Source organism: Amphiprion ocellaris, chromosome 1 (genome assembly GCF_022539595.1).
Source record: "Amphiprion ocellaris isolate individual 3 ecotype Okinawa chromosome 1, ASM2253959v1, whole genome shotgun sequence".
NCBI lineage: Eukaryota > Metazoa > Chordata > Actinopteri > Pomacentridae > Amphiprion > Amphiprion ocellaris.
The window spans coordinates 24,142,954-24,168,178 of record NC_072766.1 but is presented as its reverse complement, the minus strand read 5'-3'; the positions used below and the strand labels follow the sequence as shown (position 1 = coordinate 24,168,178).

General features: G+C 39.4%; 1 protein-coding gene across 9 annotated transcripts in view; it reads right to left on the bottom strand.

Moving 5' to 3' along the window:
* Positions 1-24,776, bottom strand: part of LOC111587385 (A-kinase anchor protein 13) — a 107,788-nt gene extending 83,012 nt beyond the window's left edge. For 2 of the 9 annotated variants that reach the window (XM_035942492.2, XM_035942496.2), the window contains exons 1-2: positions 24,409-24,774; positions 6,780-6,823 (exon numbers count right to left, since the gene is read on the bottom strand). In XM_035942492.2, coding sequence (XP_035798385.2) covers positions 6,780-6,812 — 33 coding nt within the window. In that variant the 5' untranslated portion in view covers positions 6,813-6,823; positions 24,409-24,774. Of the gene's footprint in view, positions 1-6,779; positions 6,824-13,716; positions 13,791-17,092; positions 17,205-24,408 lie in introns of those variants that run through there. The other 7 variants (XM_055009601.1, XM_055009603.1, XM_055009605.1 and 4 more) reach the window with 7 other exon arrangements.
* Between the last annotated feature and the right edge of the window lie 449 nt (positions 24,777-25,225).

Sequence of the window (25,225 nt, the reverse complement as noted above, 5' to 3'; positions counted from 1 at the left end):
AGTTAAAAACTGGGCACCAGATTTTGACAGTGAAAAAAGTATGTGTAGAGGCAACCATGCTTCCTACTACTGCCGTTTTTTTTAAAGCAATTACACTAATACCCCAAATTAAATATAGTAATGGTTTATTGATGTTAAAATGGAACACATCACATCATTAACAAGCAAACAAAGCAGCAGACAGAGATGAAACAGAGGAACAGCTGGACTTTCTGCAAACTCAGTGTGCGAGCTCAGTCAGAATCACACCAGATAGGAGGAGAAAACAATAAAGCAAAACAACAAATCCATAGTTTTAACCATTTTGTATCCAAAATAAATGATAATAATGAAATAATAAATGCAAGTAAACACAGGAATAATAAACACAACAGCACATGCTTAAGAAATGGATTAGACTGTGTTTGTCTGCTCTAATGTAAGCTGCACCTGTTAGCTTAATTAGCTCAGCTTAGCTTACTAGCTAGCTTACTGTCTACAGTAGTAATCAAGTGTGACTTCTGAGGCCAAGAGTTATTATGATTAACAAACTACAAAACCAGCCTGTTCACAACTAACAGATCCACTGTACAGTAGTTCTTCACTGTGTGAAAACTAGTCCTAGATGCTATCATAGCTTATGCTAACGTTAGCAGCACAGTCCCATCCAGTATTGGATTGGTTTACATTCCACAAATTCCTGTCAATCACTTCAACAACTTGCAATTTGAAGCTTCACAAAATTAGATGTATTATTTCTTATATATGATTGTCTCAGAAGTTAATGCACAAATAATTTTGTTTATGAGACATAACTGCAGAAATTCAGATGAAAAATTTGCCTGTCTAATCACTTGTTTTTTGTGAAGAGTCAGGACTTCACTGCTGCTACAAAAACCAGTGTAGAGGGAAATACACTGTATATATACACAAAAGTCACAGGGGTCACCAACCTGCAAGTCGCTCTTGAAACTGAGATTACATTCTGTTTGCAAACCACAGTGGTTAGCCCACACACTAAAATCCTTCTCTCTTAAAAGTGACAATCAAATGTGCAGATGAGATTAAAATAAAACCTAAAGACTTCTAGAAGACATCTAATCCTAACAATGATTTTTTTTATTATTATAATAATGAAGCTTCTTTTGACAGTCACGATTTTACAAAAATTTCCATACAAGGTGGGACAAAGAAGGAGGTAACAAAATAAACAATAGATAAATAGACGCTGTTATCATTGTGCACTGCATATGTGCTATGCAATAGAGGAGGACGGATGTAACCAGGCTGGGGTTTATTAATTTTAGCAGCAAAAGATTGCAACTAAGTTCATTTCATGTCTACATTTTCTCTCAACTATTGAGCGAAAACAACAAAATACGTGTCCTGCCAACGTGTAAAAATATTCAAAAGTACAATTATGTACTGTCATTGTGAAGTATGCTACATTTCTAAAGCAACAATTGGATAAGTTGTGGCTGAGCAATGTGGGGGATGATGTGGTGTCATCTGAGGACAGACTGAGGAGGAGGAGACGCAGCAAAAAATAGGGATATTGTTCAAAATTAGCTGTTTTCCTCTGGGGGACTGCGGCTTGTTGACCGAGGATCGAGGAGGGATAATGGGACATTTCATCCTACTTAATCTGACCAGCTTTGCAATCTTTTCACCAGCAGGTCCAACGTGAGCAGCCTGACGTGGCGGGCTGAGCTTAACAGGGTTAAAGGTGCTTCCTCTTTCTCTTGTAAAGTGGTACCCTCAGGCTGTCGTTCCTCATAAGGGAGCTCAGCAGGGAGACAGCAGAGAGGCTAACCAGCAGCCTCGGGATCGACAGGTCTCTGTTTGGCAAGCCACGGCTGCTGCTGCTGCTGCTGCTGCTGAACAACGTGGGGGGAAAAATGTGTTCAAAGGCAACTACATAGCCCTGACGCCACAGGCACAGAAACAGCCTGAAGTAACTTTGTGAGAGCCTAGACCGAATACATTGACTTGCAGCGTGGAGGATGGAGACTTTCTATGCATGCAGAGTATCGGCTTTAACAAGCTGAGCAGAGGCACTGAAGTAAATGAGTTGTAGATGGGTGGAAGCCAGCAGGCATGACATTCTCTCCATTAAAAACTCATCTCTTATCCCTAGCCCAGATTGGAAATTAAGGCTTGATGCTACTGAACGAAGTGGTACCTCAGTGGATTTGTGAGTTTTTACTCCATGTGAAAATGAAAATGTATTAGTGTGAAATAAGTTCCACAGTCTCACTGAGAACAAAAAGAAGCAAAAGGAGAAATGTTTTACTTTCTATTGCTATAGGTGGTTGGCAAATCATCTCAGTCAGAATAACAACTTGTTGCATTTTGGCACAAGAGCTCCTTCAGCTAATTTTGTTGAAATTCATATCCACCCTTCATAAATAACATTAAAAAGGACAGTTTTTTGGACAAACAATCCCTAAATAAGATTTCATAAATATTACAATGTATAAAATCATTTCTCTGTAATAGTGGTTGCTCAATTAAAACTTAGAAGATGAGAGAGTAGAACAGAAAATCAACTGAATAAGATCACTGTGGTCCTTTTGGAGGCAAAAGTGCTGGCAGAGGGTGGGGGTGGAGGTGAAGAAACAGAGATGTGAAACATCTGCTGGAGACGGCAGGAAGCACAGCTGCACACACCAACCTTTGCAAAACATGCAAACGAGCGCACATACTCACACTGACATTAACTCTGCAGACAATAAGTCTAATAACAACTATAACTACAATACAAAAAAGAAAAATTCTCACTGACTCTCATGTGTCCAGCCTAATTGGATAAAACTCACCAGCAATTTGAAAGCAGTGCAACATGTGTGCAAATGGATGTCTTTCAGCCACACTGTATGACTGTGCTCTCTGCTGGTTATAAGTACTTAACAAAGTGACCTGCTGGGGTATTGACCTGCTAATCATGGAGATTCAAAACAGGGAACAGGCAGCTTTTAAGCAACATCAAAAGCACAGCTGGAGGCTATGAACCAAACCCCCTCTTTTTAAATATGCATGTGTGAGTGCAGCCCTTTCCACACATCCTGCTGCTGTACTGATTTCATCTATGCAGGTAAAGCAGTGGCTGGTTTTAGCATTCATACATACTATTATGAATTCTCACCAATGCAGCTTTTAAATATTACTTTAAAACCTATTTTGCAGTTTAAATTAATGTTCAGTGCCCCTAGTTGACTTTCTTATTATAGGCAGCACAATATATAATATATATAATATATATATAATAGAGATTTGCTCCACTTTACCACCCAAACTAATTGCGAAGACGTTTCAATGATTGACTTTTTTCCACATCATTCTTTACTTAAATGCTATAAACCTACCTATATCTTTTAGTTCTTTCTGTTGCATGGAAACTGCTATAATAATAAAAAAAAAACATCCTGAGGACAGGAGGTCAAAGGCGATGTTCCGTAAAGGGCTGCCGTGACACAAACTTAAAGGTTTATGGCTTCACTTGTTTGACAGAGTGATTCATCCCTGCTGGCATTCACGCATTTTTATTGGTGAGTAAAGCGAACTCAACGTCAGGAGGAGAATATTGCAAACCTTTTATATGGTTTACCCAGAAACGCTGCTGTCTTTGTTCCCAATATATAATTATAAAGACAATTAATGGAGATCGCAGCTAAATCATCTCGTATTTAAACACAGCACTAACATGTAACACTGCCAGAGCAAATTGAACTACTGGTACCAACTACTGACATCTACTGCATTATTCCTCACTGTAGCAGTAAGTTTGGAATCCATCCGCTGGCACAAAGTTAACAGGTTCAGTGCAGCAAACTGCTGCCACGCCCACAGTCATGTGTCCTGTGTTAGAGACTGAACCCCCTACCTGCTCATTTAATTGTAAGCCGCTCTGGAAAACATTGTCTGCTAAATGCCAGGAATGTAAATAGCATGTTTACTCACAGCTAGAACAACAGAGTCACTGGCTGTTATTGAAAGAAAACTCATTTTGTAAAAAGCACCCACAAGTTATCCTTTGTGCAACAAATCATATAACCTCCCCCCAACCTCTTCCATTTCTCTCTAAAATAAAATCAGCTCTTACTCAATTTCATTACCCATCACTTACTCATTAAAAATCCTTCTCTGGAGAAGTAATATTACAAGAACATCAAGGACTTGACCTTCGGCCTCTTTACAACCGGTTGTTTCTACAGCTAGTAGTGTAGAAATTTACACGTACAACCTGGGGCTGGCATTGTCATTCAATCCGAATGGCGAAGTCCGTCAACTACGTTGTGTGTTTTTTTAGAGATACAATTACAGGCTGACTGCTTAACCCCTATGAGCGATCTCACTGTGAACTGCTGTGATAAGTATCTAAAATCTGATGTCTAATGAGGCCTGACTGCCTGGTCTCACTGAAGAGTCTGACTGTAAATCACAGATAAGGTTGTCCAAGTGGTTAATGAGTGAGCCGGTCTATCCTTCAGGCACACACACACACACACACACACACACACACACACACACACACACACACACACACACACACACACACACACACACACACACACACACACACAACTCTGACTTATCTCATTTCCTGTGTGCACACCTACTACTGATAGGGGACCAGTCCAACCACAAAGACCCTCACCCAGCAATGTTCCCCAATACACACATCATTAAATATGTATCAAATAATACAAGAGCTATGGTGGCAACTGAAGGCATTTTACGATCATTGTAAGGCTACCTGGAATTGTACTGAAAACCAAATGGAAAACTCTGAACAATGAAATCATGCGTCTCGGGGCTTCATTCACAAGAACGGTAAAGGCATCACAGACTGACAGCATGTTAAGAGTACTGGGTGCAGAAAGCTGCATGGCATGACCTGTGATGACAATCGGGAATATGATCCATTCATATTCCTGAAAGTAAAGCTTTCCATTTATAAATTGAACCCCTGCTGTGGTAATAAGTTTTGGGCAGTGACAGAGAATATATCTAGAGAATTAAAACTGCCGAGATAATGTCCACATGGTGGACAGTTCTGTGTGACATGGTGGGTCATTCAGCAATCTGAGAGGACCTCAGCAACAAGCTGCATCTCCTCCACCTGAACCACCTCATGTGGCCTCACTGGTAAGCAGACCACCCAGGTGCTTCCACCCAAAGGCATTACCAGCACAATAGACTGAGAACACACCCAGACAGAAGACTCAAGTTGTTATGGAAAAACTACAGCTTGATTTGTAATCTTGCATTGAACCTATGCAGAATCTTTACCGTAGCCTAGACTAGCAGCCTATGCTGTTGTGAGCATTTATGCTTGTGCACTTGTGTGTCTGTGTTGCTCTGCAATAATGCCACCAAAATACTAGTTAGCTGTGGGGTTCTCAGTGCCACTGTGTTAATTTTCTTTGTGTATTTAAAAACATGATGGATCAACAACAGTTACTTTCATTCAGAAAAGAGGGAGGCCATCAGAATTGACAGAGTCTACACCTAAATCAGCTGAGCTATGATAATGAAAAAAATACAGAATACTGGCACTAACAGTTGCAATATGAGCAGTCCAGATTCACTTACAGCCCATTACATTTAGTTTCACAGATACATTATCTTTGAATAAATTAATATGTTCTGTAAACACAGCATTTTACTACCAAGTGGACCAACAGTTGTTGTGGTCCATGTTGCCACAACATGTGACATTCCTTGGGGTGTTGCACATTAGGCTATGCCGCAGGGTACGCAGCTACTATCTACCTACAACATAAATTTAACACAAAAAATGAATGAAGCTTAAGGTTACGTCCACATGAATATGATTTCGATTTAAAATGCCTTTTGCTGTGTTTACGTGTAGCGTCCATTCTACTCTGGTGTTATAGGACCCCTAAACTGAGACTTTCAGAAATGCTGACCCCTTTTTAGTTTGAATATGACATTTTAGTCTGAGAATTTTAAAAAAGGATGATGCACACACCTATGTTTGTTTTCACTGTCAATCAAAGACTTTTAAAAAATGCAGCACAGAATGGACATAATCATCTTCAAGTATGACCTTTTTTTGCTGTCTGCCCTCACATCCAAGTTGATTATAGCTTTGGCAGCTACATGCATAAACTACCAAGACACATCGTGCTCAACTGCGGTGTTACTGATGTATAACCGCTCAAAAAGTAACGATTGCAGCAGGATGTTTTCACAGATGGAAGGTTTTATCCAGACTGCAGCAATCATATAAAATGCTAGAAATGACTGTTTTGGACAAAAACAATGTTTTCAATAGCTGTTGCATATTGTCTCATCAGTAATGTTGCTGTTGCCCATTACGTGGCTCTATTTTTGTAATCATGCTAGTGTGTCCCCATGCAGAATATGATCACTGAATACACAATAGACGTAAGTTCAAACCGTTGTAAACGTTTTTCTGTCAGCAAACATTCAACAGCCAGCTGATATGCATGAAATTAGACGTCGTATTCTCCACTTCCTAGTCCTGAACTCCCACACAGTTGTTTTAGTTATTCCAGTTAATTAAACATGCTGTCAGGTTGCAGTCAGGTAGTTATTTCAGGAATTAGACAAGAAAATCATATTAAAACACTACTCATAAAGGTTTAGGTTGTATCGAGCAAACAGGTTCAACAGACAGGTATCATATGCCATGGTAAGAAGTAAAACACCTCTCTGGGTGGACTAATAGTGTGTAGTGGTGTGAAAAAACCCAACTGTGTTGACAAAATAGCTTTACCAATGCAAGTTCCAGTATAATTAGTGATACTTACATACAATGGAGCTTGCTGAGGATTGAGTTTCATGTCCCTGGACACTGTAAAGAAAAGAACAAATTACAGGTTATAGCTGTGTGGTAACTGAATGTACTATCTGTACTGTGACACAAAACAACACGCTGTCATAAAGCAGGAAAAGACTTTTATTGCTACTTGGGGCAGCGCCACAAGCTGTAAACACAACAGTAACATATTTTAAAGTTGATATAACAATACTTGCCTATTTAGTAGCAGACATAGAACTACATCAGAATTTATTAATGTCTTGTCTCAGGCAGGTCTAATTTTAACTCTGGTTAATTTTTCAGCTGCTAAGGTAAGGCCAGTTGGTCCTAGGTAGGTTTCAAAAAGTAGGTCAGTTCTATCAGAGCTGATGTGGAAACACCTCCTACTGCAGCTGACAATAATTCTATGTGTTCATCGGTACAAGCGACTTCTGTTGTGAATGCACGAAAAACCAACTGTACACCATCTGTCCAGGCAAACATAGCAGAAAGCTTGTAGACAGTGTATACAGTGTACAGTGGCATATTTAACTTCTAACCTAGAGTTGCAATGATTAGTTGATTAATCAGTTAATCAATAGACAGAATTAGGTCACTGTATCGCATTTTCACAGAATCATTGTGGCTAAAGGAATTCAAAAATAACAATACTATAAAAAGTTGAAGTCAAAGTTAGCATTAACTTGTGTATTTTGTGAATGAATAATTTACAAAAGTAGAGAAGCTGAGAGAGCATCTGTAATAACTGTACTGTACACAGTTCCCAAGAGTGTCAACCTGATAGTTACTGGAAATGGATTGTTCGCTATAATATCATATTAATATATCAATATTTCTTTTTTAACTTTCATGGTCATTTGCATTTTCTGTATATTTCAACACTCCTAGACAAATGATTATATAGCAACTAATTCAATAATCGAAAAACTGTGTAGATATTTTTTCAGCAATATAACAATGCTAAACAATTACAGGTTCCAGGTTCTCAAATGAGAGGATTTGATGCTTTCCATCATTTGGCTGTGAGAAATTAGAAGTTTTTCACTGATTGTGACAGTTTATAGATGTGAATTATCTGCTAATCTGGAATATATAGTCAGTAGATTAATCAGTAAACTCTACTAAGTACCATCTCTATGTTTTCATACTATGGATAATGCTAGCCAACTGCCATTAGCACACAATAATCTGTAAGGCACAGAGGCTGTTCTGTCCTCTAAAATGTCTGCTGTTGGTTACTAACTGACATAAGCTGCGTTAGTGTTTTGCTTGTACAAAAGGCTGCAAAAATGTTCGTCTGGATAACACAAACAACTAAACGAAAAGGTAAGTTTTTCCTCTCAAAAAGCATGCATATCAGCTCTACCAGCATCAGAATACTGTTCTCAACAAGGTAGCAGATAAGCTTGACCCTGACAGCAGACCCAGTATTCAGTGGGAGGTTAATAGTGCATGAGTACAGAGCAGACGCACTGAATCACACGTGGAAACACACACTCATCAACCAACCAAGGATGACACTTTTCTACATTCGTTTGTTTGTCCAGATAGCTGCAACAAATTTTTTGTGAGCTCTAAGGCTCTGATCACCTTTTAGTTCTGCACCCAGCAAACAAAGTGAAGAAAGTAAACCACCAAAGACACTACTTTCCCTCTTCTACATGGGTTTCTGTGCCGGGAAGATCAGTTAGCAAGATTTACCGGCTCATGTTCACGTTTGATTCTCTACTCTTAGTCTGGGCCTCAAAGCTGTTTTCTGGCCACAAGGTTAAAAGCACTGGGTGTGTAATTACATCCAAACAAATGTATTACAGCTATAGACTTGAGGACAAATGGATTGGAACCCTTTTTGTTGAATTTCCTTAAGGAGATATTGGCCTGCTTGCATTCATCAATGAGTCCAGGGACAGGTCGGCTTTGAAAGCCTGCATTCTCCTCGGTTATTTACAGAGACAATTTTCTTTTGTTTGCTGTTCCCTGGCACTAAAACAAGTCCTTGCTGCTGGCCTCAGTGGTCAGCAGTGCATTAATCACATGAACCCCACAGCGGGGGAGGCAGCGACAAAAGGCCAGGACCTAATGAGTTCAGCACAGAACTCCAAAAGAGTCAATGTTGAACTCGACAGAGCGCTGAAGCGCAACGAGGCCAATTCACTTTCTGCAGTCCAATCCAAACATTTTTCCACTTTTCTGCTAAATAAATAGGCTCGAGCTAGAATTAGGCGGATCAGGTAAGGGGATAATCAGTAGCTCTAATAATACTCTGGAGTCTAATCCGCTTGCCTTAAGTGCACTGGGCCAGGGACCAGCTTCCTCACCACATGCACAACTTTACCTGATAAGACTTACATAATGTCCCCAACAGGACCACTGCTTCTGTTATTTTTTGATATTTTGGAAGTTTTTCATCTGCTGGTGCTCATTTTATGACTGCTCCACAGTGTATGACAAGACCTGGTTTGGTGTTCTGACACTTCAACAGGCCAGACTGACAGTTATGTTGACTGTTCCAGTTGTTCGGGCCTTCGTCATTTTACTTTCGTAAATACTTAGTGACCACTAGATGACCTAACTCACTGCACAATAAGGAAATGTTTGAGAGAAAGTAGGTGCTGTGCTACATTCACAATGTTCACTGTTGAGGACAGAGTTGATAACATTTATTCATCTGCGAAAGGCTTCTGTGCCCTTTATCAGCTCCGTCCTGCTTTACATTCTCAACACATTCACACCTGGCAGCTGCACAGCTTAGTCTGCCACTGTAATGGCCACTTCTTCGCAGTCCTTCAGGGAGGGGTAAGCCCTTATGACACCTTGATTTGTCAGGGTAAATCTTCCACCTGCATCTAAAAATGTGAAGCTTTTGAAGAAAAAGCCCTTGCTGACATTTTTATCTATATTTTAAATTTTTTTATCTGCAGTTTCATCAGTTATGCAGTTGATTGTTATTTGATTTTTGCGACTGAGCTTGGGGATTATACCAAGTTGTTGGAAATTTGTGTCCAATTGATGCCAGTGTAATTTCACAAAACCTTTTAAGAGACCATGTGGCATGACTTAAACTGAGGTGGGTAGCAGAGTGTACATTTTCACCGCTGTACAACTTTGTTTCGGAAAATTGGCAATGTTGAGTTACTTGAACCTAAGAAGCATAACAAGTATGAGCCAAACAGCTTAGGTGACAGTGAGAATTACAGTGAGCATGCAGATGGAACTGGAGTATCATAGTTAAACACACTTGAGAAAGAAAGACATGACATGACCTTTAACCGCTGCCCTTTTCATTACAAGCCACCTACCCTACCCACTGGGTGGTCATGTGACTGCTCACTTGACTTCATTCTTTATTCACTTCTGTTTCTGAGTGTTATTTTCTTATATGACGCAATGACGGGCAATACAGAAATGAGGAAGTTAACTCAGTTTTACAGCATCATCTCAGGATACAATTGCTCCACTAGTTGCTTTGGATTTGTGGAGGAGACTGTAACATTACACCACACCATATTTCAAGTACTTCCGCTTGGGTGTGACTGTCAAGCAAAACTAGTTAGCTGGTCTAAAGTAGCAAATATGCCCTGCCACCTGAGTAGACCGGTGTAACCACTTTAAGTGTAAGTGTTTTTTCAGAGGCTTTTCTGTTTGAACAAACTTGTGTGAGAAACGCTTAGTGAACATTTCACAAAATACCTTACATAAAAACAAGGGCATTTGTAAGATGTACCCTTTATCTCTACAGTGCAATTCAAAAGTCTGCACTTATGCATGGGTCTGGTAGATTGTTTATATGTTTTTTTTATGACTAGGACCCAGGGCGATTCCAAAACAAACTCACAAAAACACACACCTATCAAGCCACTGTGACTAATCAAGTAGTTAAGGCTGACCTGCTAGAAAATGACGACTTCTCACAAATATACATCTGATGCTCATCTTAAAGCAGCTGTTAGGTCTCCACAATCTCCTGAGAAAATATCTGCATCTTTATCTTGTTGTTTTTCGAGACAATAGTCTATTTTGGAAATTGTTTTGCTGCTTTGTGCCTTACATCTTGGACACATTTGGTTGTCTGAGCTATGTCTGCTAAAATGATCTGCCTACTATTTTATCCAGGGGGTTGGTGATAGAGATGGGTTTTAATGAAAAACTGTGCATTGAGGCAAACTAAAACAATAAACTAAAAGAGGCTACATAGTTTGGCAACAGCTCTCAATTGTTTGATCATGACTACAAAAACTATTTCATAGGGAAGGCAGTGAACTGCTCATTCCTATTTCAAAAGAATATAGAAATGTAACTGAATTTATGTGTGATATCTGTTCACCAGATTGCCATTGATCTATTTTCTTCTGCTGACCCCATGATGAGTACAGTGGGTGTGACAATTCATCTGGTCTACAGTTCCTCTTGGCCAGCAACAATCATTCAGAGAGCACACGGGGGACTTCTAAAACAGCTACATCTGTGGGTCCTAAGTTCAATTCCTCTTGTAGGAAATTACAAAAGGTTTAGATTGAGTACATTGATTTCTGTACCACATAAGGCTGCACAGAGGTAAACACGTTCCAGACAATTTACTGCTACAAGATATTCTGCTGCTGTAGTTAATGCCAAGACTTTTAGGTCAAGTTACAGCGTACATGCCTTATATAATGCCAAAAACAGCTAAAAAAAACCCATAAGAAACAAATCTTTCTACCTGTATTTTCTTGAATAATCACAAAAAACTAACCGAATAGTACAATTTCAGAATTTTCTTGTGTGTGACTAAAAGAAGTGGATAATAAGTTATATCTGTGATTCACTCATACTGGGATGGGACGAAACCAAACTGTAATTTTTAGGAAAATCATTTATCATCAGAAAAAAAACTGACATTAAACTGTGCCAAATCATACCATCACACATCTATCTTGATCTCTGCAGTAAAATTCCTCGATGAAAAATTCTGGTTAACATTCAGGAAAAGAAAAATTCATGAAAAACACTGTGTTCAAACCGAAGTCCTTCTCGGGTAACAGAAGAACCTTGAGAAATGACATCCCTAAGCTCACCCCACGGCCACCCGACACCTGCTTATAGAGATTAAACAAATCATTAACTCCAACTAAAACACTGGGTGCAGCCAGCCTTCAGCTGAGCTCTTTAAGAGTCTCCATAATGGCAGGGACTGCCTTTGAACTGCTATTAAAACGGAATTTTCTTCTTTTGTAGCAGGAAGGCTGCAAAGAAGCAGGGCACTAGCCACGTTCAAGTGCACAGCCGTTGCAAATGGACCAATAAATCAAGAGACAAAAGCCCCTCAATGCTGGGATAGGAGCGGTGATATGCCAAGTCAGGGTGGTGAATGGACCTGTTATGGCTTCCACAGGTCCCCTGGCTATCAAAATAAGCCATAATAGCCATGTGACTGCAGCGTGAATGGGAGGATGAATAGGATTAGCTTCACAACTCATTAATCGGACTGTCTCCTGCACCCTTCCCCATAATCAGCCAAGGATTTCCCCTACACAACCACATGCAAACTACACACTCCAACTCTTTCTTAGTTTGTCGATCCTTGTTCTTGGTGGGACTAACCAGGCTGCCTTCACAAATGATTCAATAAAGCTTAATTGTTAAGCAAAGAAAGGTTAAAGGTTAAATAATTAGTAGTTTGGTTTCAATATAAGCCACAGAAATAGATTTACAGCGTGAAGTTACTGGAATGAGATAATTTGTTGATACTCATGCCAAAACAATACAAAAATGTAAAAAAAAATTACACTCCAAATTTATGCAGATATTCAGCTGTTGTTTCATACAAAGTTCACGTGATTTCTACAACATGCATTCCCCTTCTTTGCAATCATCTTCTAAAATCAAGTAAGTATAAACCCAAATGAACCACTTATTCAATATGTGGCATGTAATCATCTCATAAGGTAAACTTTTTAATAATCCTCCAGATTAATATAGACCACATCACATTACAACATGCACGTGAACAATGAACTGGTGTTAGCCACAGTAAACAGTGCTGAGATTAGATGTGATTGTGGAGGATCATGATAGGATCAACACAACCTTTTTTCCCTTTAGGAACATCTGAGTCCTCCCATCCAAAGGCAGCATCTTCTTAAAACAAATGCACATGTTAAGTGCAGGTCAAAATGCTAGCAGTTGCTGGGAGATCATTGAAAAACTGACAATTTCCAAAGTAGAATCCCTCAAGAAATAAAGGCATTATGGTTTCCCACATAATCCAAAGGTGTTAACCTAACTCCACCTTACAACCATGATCTACGTGACCATTCACAGTGTAGCACTGTCCCTTAATCATTTACAGAGTTATTATCACACCTTATTTTGGTGAAAAGCTATTCACTAATCTTATCCACAAACTGGCCTCAGTTGGAAAATGAAGATCAAATTCAGAAAGTCCAAGTTCAGCAATGTACAGTCGTACTTGCAGAGCACTGTCTAAAAATATGACATTCTGTTAACATACTATAAATTGTACTAACTTTTAATAAACATGTATTTGAATTTTCTTATATCATGTAGCATGTGTCTTGCAAGCTCAGTATGTTTCATCAGTGCCAATGAGAGCACATGTAATCACTAAATTGAAAATCAACCCAACTATCAGGCAGGCTTGTGGCAGAGCACTGTGCCCCAAAAACAACCCAATTCTAGGAATAGGTATAAAAACTTGAAAATATTGCTTGACTTCAACAACTGCCACTCAGCAAATCATATTAAGTGATTTTACTGTCCAGCTCCTAAAATTTACAACACACAACAGGTAATGTATAACTTTACATTAGTGTCTAGTAGCCTCAAAAGCTTCATACTGTAGTCTTTCTGGGTCAAAAAGCTCCCACTGGCCATTAATTAAATTGAAGAATGTCAATGTGAATCTGTGTTATGGGGACAGCAGTTACCTGCGGCTGCTTTTTCATGAAGCTTTTTGAATTTGGCTGTACACAGAGAGCTGCCGTCAAGGACATGGAGACACCTGTAAAAAAAGGACAAAAGCCCAATATAGACTTGAAGTGTCATCCAACACCACGGCTACATGATGACAACAGAGACGAGACTTTAGTCTCAGAGAGGAACAGGACTGAGTCACCTATGCTGGCATACCCTCTCTAATATTAACTAGACGAGGACAACCTGGCCTGGATCCCTCGTCCTCTCTGCAATGTTTGTATATTAAACACAAAAAAATATCACTTATCAGCTTTTCAAACTATGAGCGAGGACACCAGGAACTTTCAAAAACCCTGCAAGGTTTAGGGGTTCAGAGCCCACCTGGGTCACTCTTTAGATGCAGTAAGGATGCTACAGTAAGGAGCTTTAGATAAAAACCTCCACCAAATGGCACACGTTAGTGCCAGGGAGAAAGCTGCCAGACTGGTTTAAAGCCTTGTGAAAGACGGGCTTTAAGTGTTCCTCATCTCACTTGCTATGTATTCTATTATTATCAACCTCTCTTTCCCATGTTAGTGCTGCACCTTAGCATGGATATACAATAAAATGTTGCATTTAAGAGCAAAATTAAACTAGGTCTGTCTCTGTACAAATAATTTTCATTCCAAACACGGAGAATGTCTGACTTAGAACGCAAGACTTCTAAAACGCCAGACGATGATATCACTCAAATTCATGAGGAATTCATTGGTGCATTTCAGCCTGTTACTAGATTTCTAAGTGAATGCATAACATTCTCAACTAAGGACTTCAAATGTGCCACACTAAGGATGGATTTTTGTTCAGCTCAGCTGGGTTTGATGTTTAACTCAGATGTTTGTTTAACCTCTCACTCACTATTCCCCTGGTTAACCACTAGTTATTGACCTACCACTACAACATGACACATAGCATTCATAGACTGTGCTAAACCTTAGCAAAATAAATAAATAAACCAGAGAGAACAAAGTGTGTCTGCTTTGTGTTGGACCTTTGTCTGACTCCTTTTACTGTTCACTATCAGCTCTGCTCTTCTAGGGCATGGCTAAATTAGTCAGGGCTACGTCACCTCCTCAACAACGCCACCACAGTTACTCGGACACACCATGTTGACCACCATTTAGATAGTCACGGCTGTTTGATTTAATCAAACCTGCCTATTGTCTCTATGGACAGATATGAGGGCATCGTGGTGACGCGACCTCACCCTGTCTCACAAAAGCTGCCTCTGTGCAAAGACTGCACACAAACGCTGGCTGACAACACAAGGCCAAGGGATGAAAGGTCTCCTCAGTGTTTGGTGACAGTTATTACCCTCTCCACTGAAACCAAATACCTGTGGGCCCAGATAGCATTATCTTATTGTGAGGCACACTGGGGGCCAGCCTGTAATCAGGGCCTGGACCTTGAACAGCTCTCCTCCCCAGGTTTAATGCCAAACCTTTCCTGTCTGTAAGCTTTTACAGGAATATTTGGGAAAATACTTTCTTTCTTAGAGGTGGCCAATATCTATGAAGAGGGGGGTTTAAATGCTGTCATGGCTACACGAAAAATCCAATACAAAACCAACAGGACAATTTCTATGCCCTGAATTCAGCTGGACATCGAGTGCACAATCCAGTTTCTGACAGGATCCTGATGGGTGATAGCCAGGAGAGCAATGTGCATTTCACTTTATTTACAGAAGGAACCACTAGTAGGAAATCTCTCAAAATGATCAATAGGACATTTCACTGTCAACTTCCTGCACTTACTCATTCGACCATGGTGTGTGAAACAATAAACTGACGTTGAAAATAGACAAAATAGAGGGTGAGGAGACCGCAGTTTTAGAAAAGGAAAGTGCCTCTTAGTCCCAACTGGGAGGTAAGAGGTTTAGCCAAGAGAATCCTGAGCAGCACTAACCCCAGCTTCACAGCAGGCCTGATCAGATTAATATTACCCCCACTGCAAGAATGGCTGATGTGCATTGTTAGGAAAGTGCTGCACAAGGTCCTGTGTTGATTTCACTTAGAAAACCAAAGTTATATGTTACCTTTCATGAAGCAATGATGCAACAAGGTCAATGAAACTTAGTTATGTCCCCAAATCTTTGATAGCAACCTCCTAGTGGCTCTGTGATTAGTGCAAGCATTACGCAGCAAGAAGATCCTCGGTTTGAATCTCAGCTCTGTCTTTTTCCAAGTAAAGTTGAGACCTGTATGTTTGTTCAATCAGAAACTCTAAATTACCCACAAATACACGTCTTTGTTTGCGTTTACCTTGTGATACATTGTTAAACTCTCATGGGCCATTTCCGTGGGTTCCATAGCAACTAGATGACAAACAGCTGTGTGAGTTTCTCTAGAAAAGGTTCATAAGCAGCCAGGCTTCAGAGAAGCATTAAACTGAAAACACTGTAGTTTGTTTTTGTAACTGGATTGTCTGTGATGTGCACAATTTGCTAGCTTCCTCACAGTTTCCTCATCTATGTAAGAGCTGCATTATGGAAAATACAGCATTTTGCATTTTTGGCCCTTGATCCAATACTAGCAAACAAGGGTCAATGTATCTCAGCCTCTCCTTTGATTTTTAGCCTTTTCCTTCTCTCAGGTCTCAATCTTCACTCCCAAGTATATCCATGATACACAACCAATCACAGCCAATTAATGCATGGAATAAGTGCAAAATCAATGTGGAGAAGTAAACAAGAAAACACATACTACCTTAAAAACTGGGCGCAAAGTGTAAAAGATTCAAACTAATAGATAACGTGTCTGCATTAGAAAGCTATCAGAAAGTGGATAATCGGTTTCATCATTTGGAAGAAGTTTGGTAATAATCTGAAAAAAATATGACCATTTTTGTTAGTGGAATTATTCAGAGACCAAATGACTGAAGCCTTCATATTCCATCCTTTTTAGACCATGTCTTTCATAAAAATCTAACCAGCATGTTTATGTGCAATAAAACACATTAATTCACAGCTTTAGCAAATAAATGGCTTTCAAGAAAGTGTGTGTGCAGAGATAAACTATGTAATTTCCCATAAGGAGAGACCAATTACAACTTTAACAGTGGTCACACATGTTACTAAAACCATTAAGTGTTATCACAAAGCCAGGCGTTGCTAGGTGCACCATAGTAAGACTTAGCCCCAGGGAATGAACAAAACAAAAACAAGGAGGACAAACTATAAATTCTCTGTGTAGCTTCATGCATGATAATGCTTTTGTTTAGTCAACATCACCAGCTACAACCTAAAAGCAGCAGTGTTAACTGCTCTTTCACCTCAAACTAAGGAGAAACTTTTAAAGCATTTGTCTCAGCTAACAAAGCCGCACATGAAGGCATCAATGGAAACCTTACCCAGTTTATTTGATGACACCGGCTGCAAGCAGACCTCTTCAGCTTCACACTAAATTCATTTTAAGTCCATCAGGGAGAGCAGGTGTGTTTATACTAGGCAGGTATCCTCAGCAGGCGTGCAAGTTCTCACTACACTGATTACACTGAGCTAAATATGGCTTTGTGCTAACACAGACAGTAGGCTGATCAAAGCCCTGATGTCAGAGGGAAGGGGCGGAGCCTGCAGGCCACAGGTCAGCTGTCTCCTGTAACTGCAGTGGTGGAACTACAACTATCCACCCCTCACCCTCTTTAAACATGTTCTTCTAAGCAGTACTGTAGTTCGAAACGTGCTGATAAACACTACCTACCACTGGCAATGTTTTGGTGTTGTCCATGAAACAACATGGCCAACATGTCTTGAGTCATTTCATTAAAGGGAAGCTCTGGGATACATGACATGTTGTAATGATTTTTGCTGGGAATGCTTGATATCAGATTTTTACAGATATCTGACATACTGATATTTTCCAACTTATTTTGGCCGATTGTCGATGAAGATCCCAACATATGCACATATATTTTCTTCGCTCTCCTGTAGTGGAATTAACATATTATTATGCATACTCAAGCATAACATACACAGACTGTCAAATGTGCACCTTTACTGGGCAATATAAAAAAAGCAATATTTATTTTTATGTAACATAAAAGTATATATGTACATTTTAAGGATGATAGGTGTTATCTGCCTGTCAGTCTGTAGTTTGGGTTGATGCCAATATTTCATTTTAAAGCCTTATTTGGCCGATACCAATGTTGAAGCCCACATCAATTTGCATACACTTTTCATATACTTGTCTTTTTTCCTGAAAGTAGCAGACAAAGAATATACAGTACTGTCATTCAAACACCACAGTGGTGAAAGGTAATCAGATCATTATTTCGGGCAATATAACAATACCTCAGCATTACAATAATTCCTTAAAAGTTAAAGTGCTGCTTACAAATGTGTCCTTCAAGTTCAACATCAGCAGCAGTACCATTGCCATAATGAGTTTTTAAATCACAAAGTCAACTAACAGAAAATTAATCTGCATTCCTATTGATTATGGATTAATTACCTCAATAAATTGCCTAATTTTTCAAGTAAATAGGTGAAAAAAGAATTGATAGTTCAGGGGCATAAGAATTTACTGATTTTCTTCACAAATTGATTACTTTAGGAGGGCTTTGACTGACAGTCAAACGACAAACAACACAAACTTGTGACGTTTTTTATATACGAAACAATTACATTGCAGCCCAAATCAGCAATATAACACACTTTAAATATCGAATGAAGAAACAAAAAGTACTCATTACTCCTGAAGACTGCTCCATATCAGTACATTAACATGTATGCAGTGCTTTTATGTTGCTGCTGCTGCTCAAGGTAGAGTTTTTTCACTTGCCTTTTGACCTAGATGCTTGAGGTTTAATCAGTAAAAAAGGCATCATATCATATACATTGATTCTGAAATTTAAAAGCAAAATCTGGAATGTGCCTAGTAAATATAGGTATCATGGATAAAAAGTAGTGGAGTAAAACCTATACTGTTTCCCACAAATATTAGTGAACTTGGTGTCTAATGTAGGGAGAATATTTAGTGCATAAGCTGAGTATGCATTATCTTATTTATAGTGTAAAACAAAGGTGAATACAGTTTCAGTTTCTGAAACAAGTTAATAATGTTCTCTACTGAGCTGCCTGTGTGGCTCAGGGGTTAAAATGCAGCCTATGAACTGTCTTCCAGATGGAACTAGGAATTACTTGAGCTGCTGAGTTTCTCAAACTTTGCTCCGTCTTTGAAGAAGATGGATTACGTCTCAATGAAAAAGTCTCAAAACCAGCCAGGCAGACGTGCTCTCACCCTAATTAACACATGGCAAAGAAACAACAGAGCCAGAGTACTGGTAAGTGACACACACAAATTACTTTTTGGTTCACAAAAAATAAATAAATTCAGCCCTGTGTCAGCATCGTGGCCCTTCTTTATACCTGGTGCTACTTGCATAAATATTGCTGGATCAAGGTGTTCTGCTGTCTGCCCTGTGCTTGCTTTCTGATTGGTTGGCACGAGGAAGAAACAATATGCCAAAAAATCCTATTACAATTATTTGACAGATATTGCGATATGAGTCACAATTTTAGTGTGAATCATTATTTTTGTATTGCTTTGCCACTGATAAAAACACTAGAAATATGATGATGCTTCCTGCGTTCTGTACCAAACAAGCATGTTCCCTTACACCTGGAGAATGTGATTTATAGCCAGGGCATCTCTGTAGGACCACAATGCCTCCTTTAAAATGTTTTGTGGTGACACATTTTATCTTTATCAAAAAATTGCAGCTCTTGCAATTTGGTTATTGCATTTGCCCATATTGCAATTTCAGTCCTAGTCTCCACACACAGGCTTATTTTATTGCTATTCGGACCATTTGTGGAGGCGATTTTCATGATGAGCCATCCGAGTCATTACACCTCATGAATTATTACAAGAGCCAATCTGATCAAGCAGAACACATGTAAATAATTATATGTTTAGCTGAATGCATGCAGGGATTGTTAATGTTATCATACTTGTTTACAGGGTGCAACACCCATGCTGCACATGTCAGTGCCAGAGGGTTGTAATTACTTCATTTTAAGCCAAACCTCAGAGAAGCAAAGTTGCCCATTTTTGTAGAAAGCCAGCACAAGCTATGATGGAAAGTCTTTTTAACACCACAGGCACATTAACAATTAACAACAAAGTCTGCTTGATAATTTCCAGGAGAAAAGAAACACTACTCCAGGGCACAAGGTTTGGACAAGCTGTGAAGATGGCTGCTGTTTTGGAACAATGAGTGCGACTGCTGTTTGGCGTGCTGAGAGGATTCCAGCGATTCCAATCTTAACAAAAACTAAGTCAAGGCTTTATTGTGAATATCAGTGGGGAATTCAGCAGTCACCCTCCCAGGCATACCAAAACCTATCCCTGAGGCAGCGCTATATGATGAGCTAGTACCTGTAAGACTTCCGCTAATGCCTCCATTCTATAGTAAATACAGTGTAATTACAAGGCCAACACTGCGCATATCCTCCATCATCATTAAATTAGGGGGTTTGCAAAGATGAGAAATTGGCTGCGTTCAGCTTGGAGCCAGCAGAATCCTCATGGAAATTTACAGTACTCAAAATGGGAAGTCAACTCCTCTTTCATTTGTCTCTTGTACTGGAGCTAAGTACATATTTCTGACTTGGACGGCCTCAAAAGTGAGTCTAAATGTTGCTGTGAGAGGCACGGAGAGCAGACTAATAAGCTTTTGTTTTGTGGAAACATAGCATAGTCCTCTCCTGATATCTTCAGTCTTGAGAGTAAAAATATAATCGTGGATGGATGTTTACTGGTTTTTGGAGTGTTGGCAGTCTAACAACTCAGCTGCAGCTCGGCCTTCTGTTGCACTCACTTTCTGCCACTCCAGGTAACAGCATCAGCTGAAGAAAGAGGAGTCACTGATGTCTCATTGTGGGATGAAATTCATAGTTTTAGATGTATTTATGTGTGAAGACTGTAATTATAAAAATACATGTCTTGTGACTGCTACAACAACAACACACTAACATAACATTCTGGATGAAAACTTGCTATCTAATATTTGAAACTTTGAAGGAATAGTTCCAACATTTTGGAAGCTACATTTATATGCTGCTTGCTTGTTCAGAAAAACTTGAAGCAGGAGCAAGCGGTTAGCCTGCTTGTCTCTGGCAAAAGGTAAACTAATGCAGCATCTTAAATACTACCACATTTTATCTTCATTATGGAATACTTTCAAATCCCAAACTGTGAAAACCACAAACTGTGGTTTAATAATGGGTTAGGACTATTTCTTGAAATCACAACTTGTTTTGCAAATTGGACAGAGCCACGCTAGCTGTTTTCAGTCTTTATGTTAAGCTAAGCTGGTTGGCCACTAGGCTTAAATTTAAATTTTGATTACAGTCATCTGCGGACACACACAGATGTGTAGCTGTTGTGATTACACTGCATTTATACTCCGCTTGCATTTGCTTGGTGGACTCCATAAATGTGGATTGGGTCGTGGTACACATTTGCATATTCACATTCTTGCATGCACACTACTGCCGAGTATGAGCTCTATTGCCCCTTTTATTGACACAAATTTTGAGATGTACACAGTTGTCCACAGAGAGTTTCTGCATACTGTTTCGCCTGTGGGGACATGACAAAGTTTACATCACATGGTCCCTAGTGGATCTGAGCAAACCTTTACTCACAAATGCAGACAGTTGAACATTGGTCTTACTGGATATTTATGAGACCAATGTTGATCTTGACATCTAATCCTTGGTTATAAAGTATATATACACATTTCCAAAAAATGTAGAACTAATCCTTTAAGCATGTACATACACATTTATCCTCACATAACTTGGTAACCATAATATGGCTGATTTAGAACTATTTAATTTGCATTGTGCTGCTTTTCTGACTTAAAGCTTTTCTGACTTACACTTTGACATTCACAGAATGCTTTTTTTTTACCATTGCTCAAAAACACACAAAAATGTCTTTAAACAGTTTAAAAGCCTTCAGATACACCCTATAAATAGAATGGGAATGCAGCAGAGGAAAGTTAACAGGCTGGATAGTTCATGGTTCAAATCCTTTCAGTATAATGTAAAATCTTTTGCAGAAGTGGCTGCCAAAGTGCTGATAAGCAAGGCCCTAAAGCCCCACATCTCTTCAATGTATCTGCTCAGTAGCCATCAGTTTGGAGGAAAGTCAGACTACACAAATTTCCCTTTGACACATAAAAGTTCAAGTGTTACTGTGAATCTGACACACCTCCTGTGTAAGAAGTTCCAGGAAGGAGTCACAGCATGATCATTTCCTTCTTTCACTGTCACCTCCTCTGCAGAATATAATATGGGGATGGTGAATGCTTGGCCTACATTCACAGGCACTGACTCAGATTTACAGGCCAGGCCTACAGGGAAAAGCATCCACATACAGAAACAGAAAAGGTAGATGACTGGGCTGCCTGATGGACACCACAGCCAGTTCTAGTGAGTCAACAATGACTGTAGGAAAACTTTGCAATGGCTTGTCACAAAATGTTTGGGGAATAGAAACCTGTGACTACAAGGGTCATGTCATTATGTTGGAGGAGTGATGGCAGCTGTATACAGTGTCTTCTATCCGCACAGCATCATATTTACTCTGCTATTTCTGCCTTTTTTCCTTAAAAACTACCTTAAAACTAGGGCCAATTTCAGATGAAATATTAGTGCGGGATCCAAGGATCCAATAATATTATTGTGGATGTTATAGCGGGTATTAAAAAAGCGTGGAATCACTTGTCAGATTAGTGTTGATTTTGAGGCAAGGGATAATCCTGAAAGACACTGGGAATATGTAACGCGTTTAGTGTCTGACTCTCCTTAAGGAGATCAGCTGATTCAGTTTGAACAGGCCACTGATCAGCTTCACTGCGGGAGGTTGTACTCAGGCTCAGGCAGAGTGGGATGGAGTCCAAGTGGATAAGAAGAACATGAGGTTTGTGTTCAGAGCAAACTTATGGGTGTGTTACAATATGGGAAGCCAGAAGGCAGCCATGTTTGTACGCCTGGTCCTTTGAACATTTTTAAGTGGGTGAGGTCAAGCTGGTGTAAATGAATTAGTAGGCTACTGTTTTTGCTTACATGTGTGCAGAGCTTCTTAAGAGCCTGAAAAATAAAGTATGAAGTGAAATGAACTCTTACAGCTGGCTTTTCTTTATGAAAAAATAGCCGACCAAGGATGTGACTGTACTTCCCAACGCTGACTTATGCTTAAAGTAAGTTATCTTTGGGATATAGTCAATGTAAATATTCTTATGTGTGCTGTTTAGGCTGGGAAATGTCAACGTCAATCAACAGTTTGATCATGAAGGTTGAAACAAGCCACCTAAATGTAACATTATAAATTAATTATGATTTACTAATCATATGAAGTGATTTTTTAAAGTCAATCAGGCGTAAAAAAAAAAAATCAGTAGGATACTGTTTTCACTTACATGTGTGCATGTTTCCCATGAGCATGAAAAGTAAAACGTGAAGTGAAATTGCCTCTTACAGCGTGACTTTCTTTACAAAAAAACAGCCTCACGGCATCTAGTGTGTTTGTGGTTCCCAACAGAGACTTTGTAATCATCTTATTATTCTTAATGGGGTATTATTTGTGATACAGCGAATGTAAATTTTCCGACAGACAGTAAAGCCTAGATAATATGAAAGTCCATCGTCATATCAATTTCCGAAGTTTGAAAAAATAATTTTATGTTGCATTATGAATTATGATTGATTAGTAGCAATATGTGAGGTCAAGTGGGTGTAAATAAATTAATGGGTTACTGCTTTTGCTTGCATGTGTGCAGACTTTCCCATGAGCATTAAAAATAAAGCAGGAAGTGAAACCAGCTCCTGCAGCTAGACAATAAAATAGTCTTTAGGGCTATAAAATACCTCCATAGTTATTTTAAGTTTGTCTGTGCTTTCCAGCAGCAAATTTGTGGTAATCTTCCGGTGCCTAATGCAGTTTTTATTTTGACGTAGACGATGTAGACGTAGACGATGTTACTATTCCTATATAGACAATTAAGGCTAAGGAATATCATTGTCCATTCTTATGTCAACCTCAAAAGTTGTAAAGAGTTCATTACATTGTACATTAGGAATTGCTATGATTGATTAATCATAAAACACAAATTAATTTCTCCCTATGTCTTGGTAAATGCAGCCGAATAATAAAATCAATTCATTTTAGGGCCTTCTGCATGTCACAAGTAGTTGTCGGTGTATTTATAATTGTTTTACATTTTATTTTTCAATGGCAAGTGCTGTTTTAAGTCTCCTAAACAATATGCTTAAATGGCGACATCATTTAAAGCTAACTGGAGAGTTCTGAGTGATGCTAGCATACTTACTTCACTAACTTGCTAGCATCATTAATACTTAGGTTTTTTTTACCTTCTAAACTGTCTCTCCTTTGTACAGTATCATTTTACATTAGTGGGGGAACCCTGTGCTCCTCTCTGGGTTCACAGAAACATGAGAAGCGAGCACATTGGCCCTACAGGCTATGAACGAGGATGTCATGGCTACCAAGCAACAAGTTAAAAGCCCAGCGCCCAGCAGCCATTTAGCAACTCCTCTCAGAGTAAAACACCGCTGAAAGTCACAAAGCGGCGCCGGGCTCCATTCATTAGTAAAGTTATTAACGGTTTTGGTTGTAAATGTCTCCTCTTACCTCCTGCAGTGGAAGCTCAGAGTGAGGAAGCAGCAGCAGCGTCTGAACGCATAATAATCCTGCTAATGGGTGAAGTTGCAGTGTCTGTAGCTGGGCCGAGGTGTCCTTCTGTGAGAGGTTTGTACAGTGAGGTGAGGCGGATGTCGGCGGTGCTTCTCGGGTTGAGCAGGACTGACTTCTACAGTTGTTAGTGTTTCCCAGGACAACTCATGGGAGGAGTCTGCACGAGGTCTGCTACGGCCGCCCAGCCGCCCCAGCGAGTTCACTTTACTGACAACAACAAGTTTTACAGCCGGGAGATAGGCCCCGGTAACTTCAGGGGGTTACAATGAACAGTTACAGGCAACATGAGATGAAATATTCCGAAACTGTGACTTTCCTGGATAGTTAACAGAGTCGTGGTCGCTCCTGGTGTCAGGATGCAGCTAGCAAGATTTTATTAGCGTCACGTGTGAGCTTTTCACAATTAAAGAACCTCGAATGAGTCTTACATAAAATCATGAAGCTGATAGTGTTATATACGAGTAGGATATGTTTTTTTAAAACTTTATTTATTCCTTGACCTTTAGCTTTTTCTCTCTTTTTTCTTTTGTGTTGTTGTTGCCCGATTTATTCATTGCATGGGCTGTGTCACACACACTTTGTTTATCTAGGCAAATCAAATATAATTGTGTGTGAGACGCATAGCAAGCTAGATCTCCCACCAGCTGTAACCAGCCAAACATTTACTTTGCTTTTATTTTGAAGGCAAAGCTTGAAGCCAAAAATCCAGCCACCAACTGCTGCATATTTGACAGATATATTTACTTTACAGTAA